Source organism: Rhinoderma darwinii, chromosome 5, assembly GCF_050947455.1.
Source record: "Rhinoderma darwinii isolate aRhiDar2 chromosome 5, aRhiDar2.hap1, whole genome shotgun sequence".
NCBI lineage: Eukaryota > Metazoa > Chordata > Amphibia > Anura > Rhinodermatidae > Rhinoderma > Rhinoderma darwinii.
In genome coordinates this window covers 67,931,010-67,949,365 of record NC_134691.1, presented here as the reverse complement: position 1 = coordinate 67,949,365, position 18,356 = coordinate 67,931,010, and the positions used below count along the sequence as shown (strand labels likewise).

Genomic DNA, 18,356 nt, shown 5'->3' with positions numbered 1-18,356 from the left:
GTGATAGGACAAAGATATAACTTTCTTCTGAATAAATGGCATGTATAGGATAGTGGTCAAGTATGGAATTGAGCCATCATAGGGGATGTTTTGAATAGATATGAAGTTGCGAAGTTGTAAGAACTTGTGTAAATCGCTTCTTGGTATATTAAATTTATCCATCAGTTGGTCAAGGTCCGTAAACCTTCAGAGCTAATAGAACCTCCTATATATGTAATTTCACGTGTTAACCAGTTATCAAAAAGGTGTTGCATGAGACATAATACAGTAGTTGTATGGGGATGAGAGTGCACAAGTTAACCAGTTAGTGACCGCCCATAGGTGTTTTTTATGGCCACTAACGTGCTTTATTCTGATGCAGTAGCCTTTCTAAGGCGCTATCAGCACTATGAGCAGTTAAATCTCCCTGCTCTCAGCTACCAGAGGTAGCTGAGGTCTGGGAGTCTACCAGCTCAAACGGGCAAGATCGATATCAGTATTGATCTCACCAGTTTAACCCCTCAGATGTAAATAGCGAGTGCTGCATTGAGTTGTTTTGGAGAGAGGGAATGGGCTCCTTCTCTCACTCTACCGACATCCTGCCATAGATCGCAGGGTACCGGTGGTTTCTATGGCAGCCGGGGCCCGCTAGGCCATGCCAGAGGCATGTTCTAGCAGATGCCTATCCGTATTACACTGACAAGCAGTAATACACTGCAATACAGGAGTATTGCAGTGTATTATAAAAGCAATCAAATAATCGCATAGTGAAGTCCCCTAGTGGGACTAGTAAAAAAGTAAACAAAGTTTAATTAAGTTAACTAATGAAAAAAATAATTTCACTCCTTTTCAAAATGCTTTATTAAAAAAAAAAAAAAAAAAAAAAGTTACTTATTTGGAATCACCATGACCATAATGACCCCAACTATAAAGTTATTACATAATTTCACCGACTCGGCGAACACCATAAAAAAAAAAAAAAAAAACAATGCAAGAATTGTTGTTTTGTAAATCCTGCCTTAAAAAAAAAAAAAAAAAAAAAAGATAAAAAGGTGATAAAAAAGTTGCATGTACTCCAAAATGGTACCAATAAAAACTACAAGTAGTCCCGCGAAAAAAATAAGCCCTCATACAGCTGCATTGGCAGAAAAATAAAATATGGAGACAAAAACAAGTAATTTTGACAAAAAAAAAAAAAAAAAGCGTGTACTGTGTAAAAGTAGTAAAACATACAAAATCTATATAAATATTGTTGCAATCGTAACAACCCGCTGAATAAAGTTAGTGTTATTTATACCACACGGTAAATGGCGTAGATTTAGGACGCCCAAAAAGTGTGGTGAAATTGCTATTTTTTTTCTATTCCCCCCCCCGACATAAAAAGTTAATCAATAAATTATACATACCCCAAAATGGTGCTAATAAAAAAAAAAAACACCTTGCCCCGCTCAAAATAAAAAGAAGAGCTCTTCGAATGAGACGATGGAAAAATGTAAATAGTTTATGGCCTACAATAGGCTGGTCACTAAAGGGTTAAACAAGACACTTGGTGTATAAACAACTCCAAATATTTAAAGCAGCTTCCAATGTAGGCGAGACCTTGGCTGTGGGTAATTGGAGCTCCGTATGTTCAGACTTTCTTTGCTAAGGCTGGGTTCACACGACCTATTTTCAGGCGTAAAAGAGGCGTATTATGCCTCGATTTACGCCTGAAAATACGGCTCCAATACGTCGGCAAACATCTGCCCATTCATTTGAATGGGTTTGCCGACGTACTGTGCAGACGACCTGTAATTTACGCGTCGTCGTTTGACAGCTGTCAAAAGACGACGCATAAGATTACAGCCTCGTCAAAAGAAGTGCAGGACACTTCTTGGGACGTTTTTGGAGCCGTTTTCTCATAGACTATTGAAAACCGCTCCAAAAACGGCCGCGAAAACGGCGCGAAAACGGCGCGAAAAACGTGAGTTGCTCTAAAAACGTCTGAAAATCAGGTGCTGTTTTCCCTTGAAAACAGCTCCGTATTTTCAGAAGTTTTTGGCTCAGCGTGTGAACATACCCTAACGGTATGTTCACACGCACTAATTACGGACGTAATTCGGGCGTTTTTGCCCCGAATCACGTCCGAAAATAGCGCCTCAATAGCGCTGACAAACATCTGCCCATTGAAAGCAATGGGCAGACGTTTGTCTGTTCACACGAGGCGTATATTTACGCGCCACTGTCAAATGACGGCGCGTAAATAGACGCCCGCGTCAAAGAAGTGACCTGTCACTTCTTTGGCCGTAATTGGAGCCGTTATTCATTGACTCCAATGAATAGCAGCGCCCATTACGTCCGTAATGGACGCGGCGTTCAAGCGCCTGCACATGCCGTTACGGCTGAAATTACGGGGATGTTTTCAGGCTGAAACATACTCGTAATTTCAGCCATTACGGACGCCCTCGTGTGAACATACCCTAAGGCTGGGTTCACACGACCTATTTTCAGACGTAAACGAGGCGTATTATGCCTCGTTTTACGTCTGAAAATAGGGCTACAATACGTCGGCAAACATCTGCCCATTCATTTGAATAGGTTTGCTGACGTACTGTGCAGACAACCTGTCATTTACGCGTCGTCGTTTGACAGCTGTCAAAAGACGACGCGTAAAATTACAGCCTCGTCAAAAGAAGTGCAGGACACTTTTTCCAGACGTAATTTGAGCCGTTCTTCATTGAACTCAATGAAGAGCAGCTCAAAATTTATGGCTGTCAGAGAAGCCTCGCAAAATGCGAGGAGGAGCAATTACGGCTGAAACGAGGCAGCTGTTTTCTCCTTGAAAACAGTCTGTCATTTCAGACGTAAAAGCCTGCTACCGTGTGCACATACCCTAAGCGTGTGAACATTGCTGGTACTGTATTAGGCTAAGTAAATGAGATCCAAGAAATATCATCTACACGTTGCGGTTTTTCTCTGCACATAAACTGACCTGCGGTGTGTATTTTAAAATCTGCAGCATGTCAATTTGTCTTGAGTTTCCGCTTGCGAATTGTATCTGACTAGGTTTAAAATAATTCACCAAAACGCACCTATTTCTGCATCAAAGTGTAAGAACCGCACTATGAGGCCTGATTCACACGAGCACTGCGCATCTCAGACATGAAAAACTGCAGTTTTCCACGTCCAAGGTGCATCCGTGCTCAGCGCTGCGGCACTCGATGTCACGCATCCCCCATAGTTGAGAGTCTATAGAGGGATGCGTGAAAAGAATGGACAGGTCCTATTTTCACACGGACCCTCCATAGGGTCCGTTGAAACAACGGCTGCGTGAACGGCCACATTGAATTACATCGGACGTCCCACGGACATTTAACACGCTCGTGTAAATAAGCCCTTGGGTGCGGATTTTACCTGCGCTTTTTATGCACCAAATTCTGCAACACGTGCATGTAGCCTAAGGCCCCATGCACACGACAGTGTTCGGTCCGTGATATACGGTCCGCATGTCGGTCGCATTTCCCAGACCGAGCACAGTGCAGGGAGCCGGGCTCCTAGCATCATACTTATCTATGACGCTAGGTGTCATTGCCGTGCTGTGGGACAACTGTCTCGTAATGTAATATTGTTTTCAGTACGGGACAGTAGGTCCGTGGACAGGCCGTGACGCCTAGCGTCATAGATAAGTGTGATGCTAGGGGCCCCCAGCACGGTTTGGTCCAGGACATGCGGACCATATATCACGGACCGAACATGGTCATGTGCATGGGGCCTAAGGCTTGGTTCCCACGTAGCGTAAACGCTGCGGAATTTCAAAAACTGAATTGTGTGTGGAAATTTTGCAGCATTTACAGTAGCAGGAAAGTGGAGGAGATCTCGTGCCCACACTGCGGAAAAAACATTAATATATAGACCTGCGGTGTGGAATTTAATTCCGCAGCATGTCAATTTGTGCTGCGTTTGTCGATTTTCTGTTGCAGGTTTTCCCCCCCATTGAATTAAATGCGGATGCAAAACCCGCAACAGAAAGCCAAGTGTTGCGACTTTTGTGGCGTAATCATAATTACCCAGAACTCCCTCCTTCCTACATTCTGGCCTCCTAGGATGACATTTCATCCCATGTGACCACTGCAGCCAATCACAGGCTGCAGCGTCATCGTAGGAGGCCGAAGCGGACATCAAAGGAGGGAGGTGGTAAGTATGAGCACTTATTTTATGCAGCGAAAATTCCTTCCGAAAAAAACGCACCACAATGTGGTATGATTTTTCGGACGGAAGGTGCTGCCGGTTCCAGGTTGGATACGCTTCGTGATTTTTATGCAGCATATCAGACCCGTGGAAACCCAGCCTAATGGGTCAGATGTGGCACCATTATAAATAGGAATTAATATAAACAGCCTTTTTATTTTATTAAATGTAAAACGGTCCTAGTTAGGCTTAATTCAGACGACCGTATTTTACATCCCTGTCCATTGAAATAATAGACAGCACACTGACTCATGCAAATCAATGGGGCTATTCACACATGCATGTTTTTTCACGCAGCGCGTGTCCGTTACGTGAAACTCACTGCATGTCCTATTTTGGCCCATTTTTGCAGACCAAGTCACCTTTTGAAGTCTATAGGTGCGTGGAAAACCATGGACAGGACACTGTGACATCCATGTGCTGTCCGTTTTTTCACACATCATTTGCTAAAGAAACAGAGCGAAAAAAAAATAAAAAATACAGGAAGTGCAGAAACCCGGACGTGAAAAACTGATGCCACACGGAACTGAAATGCATGAAATATGCTCAGTTTTTTGCACACGCAAAACGGACACGCTCGTCTGAATAAGGCCTTACACTGATTTATCTCCCTTTCGTTAAGAAAGAACATGATATTACTGATAACATAAGTGCTGGTCAAGGCAAAAACAAAACATCCGACTTTAACTTCTGCCAAAGGAATATAAAGCAGGTTTGCTTTTTAACAACTTAAAATCAGGCTGTGTTTATTGTATACATTCAGCAGGACTATTCCACCACCCAGAGTCACATACACGACTATGTAGAGTTTCCAAACCAGACTTATTTATGGAAAAATTTATAATATTATAATATAAAATTCAAAATTTCCTTTGCCCCTGCCATGAAGAAAAAAAATCCCCGATTTTACTTTGTAATTATTTTTTATTAAGATATAAACTCAATCATATGAAATAGTTACTGTATCATGTTGTGAATGCTGAAAAAAATAAAAATAAATTAGAAATCAGAAAGCATTCGCGTGCTAGTAAAAGCAGACAAATTTTTATGCAAGTAACATATTCCCTGCCACAATTGTGAATTGATTCTTTCTCGGCTCCAGTTTATTATGTTCTCAAGTTCATTGATCTCTGCAGTGCTTAAACAAGCTCGTATTGGTTTTCGTTTACTGTTTAGTTACATATTTTAGAATAACATTCAAGTCACCTGTGTCCTATTTACTCCTGAGAGGAAAAAAATTCAGCTCAATAGGAAAAATAAAATAAAAAGAAAGCCTCTCTATAGCAACAATACACTTACAAGAAAGTGTAACATGTGCAACATAAGTTCACTAACAAAACAAACAGTGCAAACAGGTAGAAATGCAACAATATGCAGATCTAAGGGCACTCTTGTTTTCAAGGGGGGCTCAACAAAAAAAAAATGTTAAAAAAAACTTCTATTTCACCACATTCTGAGAGCCATAACTTATATTTTATATCGATTGAGTGGTGTGAGGGCTTGACAATCTGTAGTTTTTATTGGCACCATTTTTTCGTACATACAATTTTTTTTTCACTTTTTATTAAAAAAAATGTTAGCACTAAGGTGACCAAAAAAACAACGATTTTGGGGTTTTACTTTTTTTTTTTTACACATTTTATTAGTTCCTCTAGGGGACTTGAACCAGCAATTGTTAGATCGCTGGTACAATACAATACACTTCAGTACATGGATGAGTTACAGAAACAGCATAACTCCCTGAGCTACGCTGTTTTTGTAACTCCCATAGTAGTAAATGGCAGCTACAGAAACAGCACAGCTTAGCAAGCACTCCGCTGTTTCCGTAACTCCCGACCACCTAACCAGGAAGTGGCCGGGAGATACCAGAGCAGAGTTAGGGTATGTTCACACGGCCAAATTTCAGACGTATACGAGGCGTATTATGCCTCGTTTTACGTCTGAAAATAAGGCTCCAATACGTCGGCAAACATCTGCCCATTCATTTGAATGGGTTTGCCGACGTACTGTGCAGACGACCTGTTATTTACGCGTCGTCGTTTGACAGCTGTCAAACGACGACTCGTAAAAATACAGCCTCGTCAAAAGAAGTGCAGGACACTTCTTTCAGACGTTTTTGGAGCTGTTTTCTCATAGACTCCAATGAAAACAGCTCCAAAAACGGACGTAAAAAACGCCGCGAAAACGGCGCGAAAAACGCTGCGAAAAATGCCAGTTGGTAAAAAAACGTCTGAAAAGCAGGGTCTGTTTTCCCTTTAAAACAACTCTGGATTTTCAGACGTTTTGGTTGACTACGTGTGAACATACCCTTAGGGTATGTTCACACGCACTGTTTTTAGACTGAAAAAACTGCTCGATTACGCCTACAAACATCTGGCCATTGCTTTCAATAGGTTTTACGGTGTTCTGTTCCCACGAGGTGTAATTTTACGCATCGCTGGCAAAAGACGGCATGTAAAAAGACGCCCACGTCATAAGGAGATGGGCGCTATAATGTAGGTGACAGCAGTGCTTTTTATTTGAAAAAAACTATCTGTTTTCACCACTTTATTAGCAATTTTAGATTTATGCTAATGAGTTGCTTAATGCCCAAGTGGGCGTGTTTTACTTTAGACCAAGTGGGCGTTGTACAGAGGAGTGTATGACTCTGACCAATCAGCTTCATGCACTCCATTCATTTAGTCAGCGCATAGGGATCCTTTTAGATCACTATGTGCTGTCTTATACGAAAGCCTCGTTTACACAAGCGTGATATATACGTCTGTGCGATGCGCGTGCTTTTCACGCGTGTCGTACAGACCTATGCAAGTCTATGGGGGCATGCAGACAGTCCGTGAGTTTTGCTCAGCGTGAGTCAGCTGAAATAAAACTCACGCATCACGCACCCATTGAAGTCAATGGGTGTGTGAAAATCACGCAGGTCACACGGAAGCACTTGCGTGCGAATAGCGTGATTCGCAGAACAGCTGTCAAACTCTGTAAACTGAAAAGCATGTGGTGCTTTTCTGTTTACATTCAAACGTAGTGTCATAATGATGGCGGCTGCGCGAAAATCTCGCAGCCGCGCATCATACGCTGATGACACATGGAGCTGTTAAGTGCCTTTTGTGCACGCAAAACGCTCACGTTCGTCTGAATCCGGCCTAACACATTAACGATACTGAAGTGTTTAGACAGTGAATAAACATTCCACGGGATGTCTAGTCACAATCTCTGCACTTCGTTACTCTGTCTGTGGTAGTTACAGCAGAGGAAGCGTAATCTCGTTGTAACCTGTCATCTACAGCGTAATCTCGCAAGATTACGCTTACTCTGCTGTAACTACCACAGAAACAGTAACGAAGTGCACAGATTGTGAATAGACATCCCGTGGAATGACTATTCACGGTCTAAACACTTCAGTATTGTTAATGTGTTAGTATAAGACAGCACATAAGGATCTAAAAGGATCCCTATGCGCTGTCTAAATGAATGGAGAGAAGTGCATGACGATGATTGGTCACTGATTGGTCAGCGTCATACACTCCTCTGTACAACGCACACTTGGTCCAAAGTAAAACACGCCCACTTGGGCATTAAGCAACTCATTAGCATAAATCTAAAATCGCTAATAAAGTGGTGAAAACAGATCATTTTTTTTTTAAATAAAAAGCATTACGGTCACCTACATTATAGCACCGATCTCCTTATTTAGGAGATAGGGCACTTATAATTTGGTGACAAAGCCTCTTTAAGTAAGGAAGCAGTCAGGTTGCCCAGTGCAGCAGAGTCCCTGGAAAATGTATTCTTGCTAAAAAGTCCAAAAAATACGGTATATATATTTTGCGAGAGAGAGTAACAAGAGAGTTAGGCACCACAGGCTTAGAACACAAAAACCTTGACACAACAGATAAAGTCCAAATACGGGGCTTGCCGGTTTTTATTTGATCATTTCTCCTGCAGAAAGTGGACTGAATTGCTGCATTTATTTAGAGATATCACCATCTCCCAACGCTCCAAAAAAAAAAAAAAACCCCACACCATTTTCTGCAGTAAAAAATGCAGGACATGGTTTGGTTTTTCTGCAGCAGAACGTCTGCTACTTTTAAGGGCTTGTTCACACACAATGGAATTGCTGCAGAAAATTTCTGCAGCAATTCCTTTGAAAGTAGCAAACTTTCCGCTGCAGAAAAAACACACCATTTCCTGCAGTGTTGACTGCAGAAAATGGTGCAAATTTTCCGCTTTAAAACACAGCAATTCTGTCCACTTCCCGCAGCAGGAATTGACATTCTGCAGTCCAAAGAATACAGACAGCATGTCAATTTCTGGTTGGAATTATAACTCAGCGTGTGGAGGAGATTTGTTAAAGATCACCCACTATGCTGCTACTGTATTCTGCCGAGGGGTTTTTTTCATCCGCAATTCCAGACAGAAAAAAAAAAACACAGCAATTCCGCAACATGTGGACGAGCCCGAACATAAATGCTGCAAAAAATTTCTGCAGCAATTCCATAACGTGTGGACAAACCCTTTTCAGTTTCTGCAAAGCAGAAAATAAATCCTGTTCCACTGAGCACGAACTAAACAAGTAAACAGTCCTTACTATACCATGGCCACTCTAAATGGCACTAGCGCCACCGCAGTGTCACTTGTTACTCACAGGTTCTTTGTAGACACGTCAGCAGCGATCTTCCCCCAAACATACACAGCCCACAAACCTTATGAATGCCCCTCGCTTTACATACATGCTGCAGGTGCAGATCATTAACTAGCAGCCTAGTCCTAATAACCGAGATGGACTCGGGATTGAGGAACTCACCCTACTCTTCTCCAACCCAACTCCAGGCCCTTTTCTGATTTTTCCAAAAAGCCAACTTTTGAAAGTCTGAGCTTTCCACTATAGACCAATCACATATACACAAATTACTTATTCTGTAAGCTGACTCAAATTTATGGTGCATGTTTTAGCTCATTCCTTAGCACATGGCCCCCATTTCTCTGTGCAAAAGAACCAGTGTCACTCCCTCACTCTGACAGCAGGTACCTCCATTGTTTCACATGCAGACTTGTTGAATGACGTTTTAATCATTAGGCAGGACATATGGTTGCAGTTAGGCTGGTTTCACATGCCACGGTCAAATCACGTTGTTTTATGCCTCGTTTTACGTCTGAAAATAGGGCTACAATACATCGGCAAACATCTGCCCATTCATTTGAATGGGTTTGCCGACGTACTGTGCAGACGACCTGTCATTTACGCGTCGTCGTTTGACAGCTGTCAAACGACGACGCGTAAATTGACTGCCTCGGCAAAGAAGTGCAGGACACTTCTTTGCCACGTAATTTGAGCCGTTCTTCATTGAACTCAATGAAGAGCAGCTCAAGATATACGAGCGTCACAGACGCCTCGTATATTACGAGGAGGAGCATTTACGGCTGAAACGACGCAGCTGTTTTCTTCTGAAAACAGGCTGTCATTTCAGCCGTAAAAGCCAGCTAGCGTGTGAACATACCCTTATGGAAACTATAGCATTGATTTGAATACCAATTGATAGTTAATGCAATTTCTGATACAAGGTAACTAAAGTTACTGGCAATAACTGCACAGAGAAATAAGCACCAAACACTATTAAATAGGCCAAAAAAATGCTTTATTTCCAGCGCATGAACACCAACTAGAATTAAAAGCCCTAAAAATGTGATTGTAGCAAATATCAGTTTGTGGGTTGTCAAATTACATTATATTGATGCCCAGACAAGTTAAACAAGTTTTTTTTAAAATGTCCTCAATACTTAGGGGATGTTAAGACTTGGCAGAGTTTTTCCGCTGCAAATACTGGTGCAGATTTGGGGCAATTATGCAATGAATCTGCACCAACATTTGCATATTTGACAGGTAATTCAGACGTTGCAGAAAACACAGCGGGCTTGCCATAGATTTTAGTTTCTGCATTGCAAAGGCTGAAATACGCAGTGAAATTCCACTTCTTCTCCGCAACAGACAGTACATGCTGCGGAGGGAAAATTCCGCACGGCAGCCTATGGTCCGCAGCGGAGTTTTCTGCAATGTCTGAACTAAGTTTCCTAAAAATGTATAGAAACAAATGTAAAAAACGGCTGCTGGAGAATTCCACTGCGGACTGTCCGCAGAGAAATTCCACAGCAATACCGCCACATGTGAATGTGCCCTTACTAGTCTTCAGGATTAAATGTTAGAAATTACTTTACTATACTTTATTATTAGTATAACATTTATGTTTTCTAAAATATTTGTTCTTTTATTTGCATAATTGTTTATTCTGTCATCCTGAATAATAAATTATATTCTGTTTAGGCTGTTTGAGCAAATTAAAAGAGTTAATTAAATCCGCTGCTTTATCCTTAAAGGGTTATTCCTAACTTAGACATTTATGACATATCCACTGAACATGCCATAAATGTAGGATAGATGTGGGTCCCAGCTTTCGGACCTGCACCTATATCGAGATCAGGGTCATGATGTTTGATGGGAGTTACGGAAACAGCCGAGCAACGCTTGCTTGGATGTTTCCTTAACTCCCATAGAACAGAATGGAGAAAGCCGCTCCTATCCACTTAGTCCCGTCTGGAATCAGCAGCCAGCAACCACCCCACTAGGCAAAACGGGGGTCAGGTGACCCCTTTTTTCGTTATAGGTGCGGGTCCCAGAGCCACATCTTTTATACATTTATAGCATATCACTTGGATATGTTATAAATGTCTAAGTTGGGAATAACCCTTTAACAACTCGCTGCCAAAACTTGGCCTATCATGTGATTCTGTACATTATTGGTTGTACAGGATTTTAAATATCTGTAATGTGCTTCCCATTATGCTATGACTAAGGGCTCATTCACACGAGCGTGAATCTCGTCCTTGTGCTGTGCGTTAAAACAACGAACAGCACACGGCCCCATTTATTTCAATGGGGCTATTCACACATGCGTGAGTTTTCACGCAGCAAGTGTCCGTTGCGTGAAGCTCACTGCATGTCCAATATTGGTGCATTTTCACGCACCTAGACGCCCATTGAAGTCAATAGGTGCATGAAAACCACGGACAGCAAACGGATGCACATCCCCATGTGCTGTCTGTGTTTTACGCATTCATTTAATTGAAAAAAACACATGCCACTCGCAAAGCACACTGATGCAAAACGCAACACACACGGACAGATTTTACGCGCGTAAAATCTGTCACGCTCGAGTGAATGTGGCCTAAGGGCTTTCAAACTGAAACTAGTGAGCGTAGTTTTTTTTTTTTTACTAACCGATTGTGGATCTTGTATGTTGCCAGCAAAGTGCTTTGAATGCTGGATTTCCTTTCTATTTTTTTTGCATCAAAAACCATCTTGCATCCTTTGCACTCCCTTTGAAGTACTTAGAAATATACAACGCTGTGCTGCCATCCATTTGTCTTTATTATAATTGTCGTGATTCTGTGCTATGCTAAAATATGTTATGGAAAAAATAAAACAATTTATGAAAAATAAATCTAATCTATAATAAAAGTAATAATAATAGAAATAATATTACAGTTCTCAGGATAATGCTAAGACACATAGGTTTTTAAATAATTTTATTACTGTGTTTATATTTCACAAATACCCAACAACCTATGTTAACCCCTTAATCCCTTCCCGCCACAGCCCTTTCTCAGATTTTCATTTTCGTTTTTTCCTCCCCACCTTCCATAACTTCTTTATTTTTCCGTCGATATAGTCCTATGAGGGCTTGATTTTTGTGGGACGAGTTGTAGTTTTTCCTAGCACCATTTATTGTGCCATATAATGTACTAGGAAACTGGAAAAAAGTTATTTGTGGGGGTAGAAAATGAAAAAAAGAGTGATTTCTCCATGTTTTTTTTGCGCTTCGTTTTTACGGAATTCACTGTGCAATTAAAACAACATGTTAACTTTATTCTGTGGGTTAATACGATTACGGCGATATCAAATATATGTAGTTTTTTACTATATATTAGTAAAAATAAAATAAATTTTGTGTCGCCAAATTATTTTTCCGTCGATTAAGTGGTATGATGGCTTATTTTTTGTGGAATAAGCTGTAGTTTTTAATAATACCATTTTGGGGTACATGTGACGTTTTGATCACTTTTTATTTCATTTTTTGTAGGAGATGGGGTGACTAAAAAAATTGAGATTCTGGCGTTCCAATTTTTTTTTTATGCCGTTAAACGTGCGGGTTAAATAATGATATATTGTAATAGTTCAGACTTTTACGGACGCGGCGATACCAATTAGGTTTATTTATTTATTTTTTTACTATGCTCTAGGGGGAAAATGGGAAAAGGTTTTTTAAAATTTTCATTAGGCCCCCAGGCAGCCATAGCAACCATCGTCACACCGCGATTGCGTTGCTAGAGGGGGTCTCCCCCCTCTTTCTAACGATTTAAATGCTGCAGTCGCTATAGACCGCGGCATTTAACAAGTTAAACGAGCGGGATCACGCTCCAGCGCGATGCTGCTCGTTATTCTGAAGTGTCGGCTGTAACAAACAGCCGACACCGGCATCGTAAGGAGCGGGTTCACTCCGTGAGCCCGTTCCATACTTCCCCTACTCGACTTTGGTGTATGGATACGTCAAGTGTCGGGAAGGGGTTAAAGACACAGCCAATATTTGTTTTTCCTCGCCACTTTCTAAGAGCCATAACGTTTTAAGTTTTTCATTGACATAGCCATATGAGGGCTTGCTTTTTGTGGGACAAGTTGTGCTTTTTCATGGCACCATTTATTCTACCACATAATATACTGGGGAAATGAAAAAAATCATTTGTGGGGTGATACTTGCAACTTTTTGATCACTATTTATTAACATTTTTTGGTGAGCTATTGTGACCAAAAAACAGGAATTTGGGCGTTTTAATTTTTTTACGGCATTCACCGAGTGGGTTAAATAATGTTATATTGTAATAGTTCAAACTTTTTTCAAACGTGGAAATACCAGTTATGTTAATTATTAAAACATTTTTTAACATTGCTTTAAGGAAAAAATTAGTGAACTTTTTTTTTTAACTTTTGATACTTTTTTTTGGAACGCCGCCCCCATGATTCTAACACTTTTTAAATTCTGTGGTCGCGATTGACCCTGGTATTTAATGGATTAAATGGGTGGAATCAAAATGATCTTTGATTCCGCCCTTTGCAATGAGGTGTCGGTTGTATTAAACAGTCGTCACCCGCTTAGTATACCCCTTAGGCCTTATTTACACGAGCGTTGCGCACCTCGGGCGTGAAAAACTGCAGTTTTTCACGCCCGAGGTGCATCCGTGCTCGGCGCTGCGGGACGCGTTGTCTCGCATCCCCCATAGATGAGAGTCTATGGAGGGATGCGTGAAGCGTGGAAAAATAGGACATGTCCTTTTTTCCCACGGACCCTTCACACAGTCCGTTGAAACAACGGCTGTGTGAACGGCCACATTGAATTACAAAGGTCCGTGGGACGGCCGCTGTTTCAACGGCCGTCACACGGACGTTTAATACACTCATGTAAATAAGGCCTTAAGGGTACGAACACACACAGCGTAAACACTGTGGATTTTCTGCAACAAATTAATTGCGGAAAATCCGCAGCGTATTACAGTAGCAGCAGTGTGGGTGAGATTTCAACAAACCTCGACCCCAGACTGCGGAAAAATGCTGCAGAAAAAAGCGCACAAAAATTGACCTGTGGTGCGGTTTCTTCAATGTCCATTAATGCTGCCGAATCGCAGCTCTTCTGTTGCGGGTTTTCCCATTGAATTCAAAGGGGTGCTTAAACCTGCAACAAAGTGGTGTGTGTTGTGATATTTGCGGCGGTGATTCCGCTGCAAAAATCGCAAGTAAGAAAAAAAAATGAAAAACTTTATACTTGCTCAGAGTTCCCCGCTTCTTCTCCAGTCCGGCCTCCCTGGTTGATGTTGCAGGCAATGTGATCGCTGCAGCCAGATAACGGACGGAATTCTCTGCGGTGTTCAGGGCGGATACGCTGCGCAGCTTGACGCAGCCTATCCGCCCTGGATACGCTATGTGTGTTCGTACCCTAACGGCTGCCACATACATTTTGTTAATATAATACATAGGTAAGTAAATACCATATACTGTTTGTTTTGGACAATCCCTTTTTGTTAGAAGGGCCTCCTGAAAATATGCTGATCACAGGTTGTCCAACTGGTGGGACCCCCAACAATTATCTGTAATATGTTGGGGGGGGGGGGGCGTGTTTCAATTTCTATGCAGCATTACCATAGGGCCAAAATCACACACAGTTTTGATGCAGTTTTTGTTACATTTTTTTTTTTTTAGCTAAAGCCAGAAGTGGATCCAAAAGGTAACAAATATATAAAGAGAAAAACTGATACATCTACTTTGTTTTGTGTCCACTACTGAGTTTGGTTAAAAACAACTGAGCTAAAAACGGCATCAAAACTGTGTGTGATCCTGGCCTTGAGGAAATGAAGAATTACATGTTGCCTATTGAAATTAATTTAGCCATCTATTTAATATACAGGCATGCCGCGTCCTCCAGAGGGAGAGATGCTCTTTACACCCAACCTGCACTTACAATAGCACCGCTAAAATATGATCAATTACTGTTACCGCTGGAATGCAGCAGACATGACATTACAAGACTGTCCTAACTTCTGCTTATATCATCTGTTGTAGACATGCAGTAATAAGGGCTGTGCAGTGGGACATGAGCATGACACCTGAGGACCTGGACATACTGAATGCTGGAGCCAGGTAAATTATCTTTAAGTACTATTTTTTTACTTAGAAAAAGTCCCTCTATTATTATATTACTCTATAATTGTAATAATTGCTTAAAACTGCACTTTACAATAAAGTCCAGAAAATGGTTGTCCTAACTCGACAACCCCTTTCAGAATGAAACCACCGCTCTAGATGCGGAAAGCTGTGGGCATACAGGGAAATGTAGAATTACTACACACAGTAAGTCCGGATTAACACGAACGTTGCGAACCTCAGAGGTGAAAAACGTCCGCTTTTCACGTCTGAGGTGCATCCGTACTGTACGCTGCGGTTCGTGTTATCACGCATCCCCCACAGACTAGAGTCTATGGAGGGATGCACGAACCGCAAAAAAATAGAACACGTCCTATTTTTTCACGGACCCTTCACACGGCTGTGTTAACTGCCCGATTGAATTACATAGGTCCGTGTGGCGGCCATTGTTTTAACGGCCGTCACACAGACGTATTACACATTCGTTTGAATTAGGCCTTAAATAACTTCTAACTTCTCTTTCTAGCGGCTCTCCGTTTTGTCTCATAAAGTAGTAGTACCTTAAAGGCCATATAGACAAGGGTTATCAAGTTGGGACAACCTCTTAAAACATTCTGTTGAACTAACGGTAATAATAAACTTTCACCAAGAGAATTGTTTCTACTGCAAGCACAAGTAATTCTAAGGCCCCATGCACACGAACGTGCTTTTGCGGCTGCAATTCCCCCGAAAATCCACGAGAGAATTGCGGCCCCATTCATTTCAATGGGCCCATGCACACGACCGTGGTTTCCAGGTCCGTGCATGGCCCAGGAGCCTGGATTATAGAAAATAATTCACGCGGCCATGACACTCCGCGCCGGCCGACCCGAAAATCATGGCCGTGCACATGGCTACGCCCGTGTGCATGAGGCCTAAGCTAGGGGACAGGAAGAATTTCCACACGGCACTATTAATTGTCCTTCTCTAACTGTTGATTGATGTGGTGTTGTTACATGGGAAATTTTGCAGTGAGAGCATATTAGAGGATTTTAAATCTTACATTCTCATTATATACAGATGAAGCAGGTATAGTTTGTTATATAACATAATATTCCAAATGTTAAATCGGACTGGAGGTCGTTTTAAACCCTGGACACGGACTATTTTGGGCCTTCAGGGCGAAGTGGATTTTTTTTTTCATTGCTGCATTTCAAGAGCCGTACCCGAATTTTCTGCCTACAAAAAACTCAGTCTGAACAGGGCCTTAGAGTCAAACTACCCCCTCCCTTACAGTAAACAAAACCATTCTCCACACAGTCAAGGACAAGGCCTTGTTCACATCTGTGTTGGGGTCCAGTTCTGACGTTCCGTCTGAGCTTTCCGTCAGAACGGGAACCTGAACAGACACAAACTGACACAGACGGAAACAAGGGCTTTCTATTTCCATCACCATTGATTTCAATGGTGACACATCCGGTTCCCATGGTTTCCGTTTGTCACTGTTGTGCACCGGACCCATCGTTATGCCGGAAGTAATAGCATAGTCGACTATGCTATTGCTTCCGGAAAAACTACGGGTCCGATGCACAACCTCTGGTTTCCGTCGGTGTTAGTTTGTGTCTGTTCAGGGTCCCGTTCTGACGGAAAGCTCCAACGGAACATCAGAACGGGAACCCAACGCAGATGTGAACGAGGCCTAAGGCTTCATGCCCACTTCAGTCTTTTCCTTCAGGGTTCTATCCGTTTTCGTCACTGATAGCACCCTGAACCCATTCATTTCAATGGCCCCATGCACACTTCAGTTATTTAAACGGATCCGTTGTTCCGTTCCGTCAAAATTAGAGCATGTCCTACTTTGGTCAGTGATTCAGTGACCGTGTGGCCCATAGAAGTCAATGGGTCAGTCAAAAAATGGATGGCACACGGAAGGCTTCCGTGTGCCGTCCGTTTTTGATGGATCCGTTGCCATAGCAACGGCTGGGTGAGCCAAAGTTCACAGACTCACAGACTACAGTACACATTCATTCCTGAAGATGGATGTGAAGAGACTCATAGCATTGGTGCATGATCACCCAGAACTGTGGGATACGCGGGCATGAATGCTACCACGACCACTATAAAAAGGACGCCGCGGGGGAGGAACTTGCCAAGGAGCTTATGACGCACAGATGGCAGCAGGGAACTAGTGCCCAGTGTCACAAAATAAGTAAATGCACACATTTCACTCCAATAAAAAAAGCAAGCGAAGCAGAGTAATCTCAAACTGTTCTCTATGCTCTGAAAGCTACAGAAAACAGCACCAAAAACGTCTTGTAACCTTTTTACGGGTGTTTCCTGGGACATGTGACAAGTTCAAATGAAGTTTACCTTCCGTTTAAACGGAAAAACTGAATCCAAACGGAAGCATAACGTCCGTGTAAAACGGAAACACGGATTGGAAACGGAGTGCACACGGAAACCACACGGAAACAGAAATCGGTCGATAAAACGGTGATGGAAGTGTGCATGAGGCCTAATAGGCTCCTTTTCACACAACAAACGTGTAAATATTTATCTATATTCTCCATAGCAAGGAAGACATCCAGCTCGAGAACAAAAAAACATAGAATTGTTTCAGACAATGCTGACATAGATGTATTAGATTTAAAGCACATGACTTAATAATCTCAATATGGATCCTTCAAGACAAAATGGATTCCACATATCCAATATGAAGTCTACACAAAATGTAATAGTTTAAACATTTTTTAATCACTTTCACACGTGGGCACAGCTCCTGTGCTTGCACCATCACTGCACCATAATCGTACGGTGGTTCCAAAAGCTGCAATGCGCTATTACGGTGCTGGGTCGGAAGCAGTTTATATTGTTGAATTCGTTGAACAGCCTAGAAAGGACCCCAGGGCTGTTCTTACTCATAAGCCTGCTGTTAGGTTGCAGTAAGACCTCATGCACACGACCGTATTCGGTCCCAATATACGAACCGCATGACGGCCGCATGTCCACCCCCAACTGGTAACACCCAGTTATTAATTTATTCATCAATTTCTAGGAGGAATAGTAGAGGAATAGTAGAGGAATAGTAGAGGAATAGCACAACGCAGAGTTCTAAGAAAAGATGCTCCAGAATTGTTATTTAATGGAGAATACAATTATTTACCCAAACAGGCCTGTCAGGAGAGGTGACAGGCCTGTCAGGAGAGGTGACAGTCAGGCCTGTCAGGAGAGGTGACAGTCAGGCCTGTCAGGAGAGGTGACAGCCAGGCCTGTCAGGAGAGGTGACAGCCAGGCCTGTCAGGAGAGGTGACAGTCAGGCCTGTCAGGAGAGGTGACAGTCAGGCCTGTCAGGAGAGGTGACAGTCAGGCCTGTCAGGAGAGGTGACAGGCAGGCCTGTCAGGAGAAGTGACAGGTCCTCTTTTAAAATTC

The 18,356-nt window shown here is 42.2% G+C and overlaps 1 protein-coding gene across 1 annotated transcript in view; it reads left to right on the top strand.

Moving 5' to 3' along the window:
• Positions 1-18,356, top strand: part of HNF4G (hepatocyte nuclear factor 4 gamma) — a 102,389-nt gene that overhangs the window by 5,463 nt on the left and 78,570 nt on the right. Inside the window, exon 2 of the mRNA XM_075828201.1 lies at positions 14,867-14,944. Coding sequence (XP_075684316.1) covers positions 14,932-14,944 — 13 coding nt within the window. The 5' untranslated portion in view covers positions 14,867-14,931. The remainder of the gene's footprint in view (positions 1-14,866; positions 14,945-18,356) is intronic.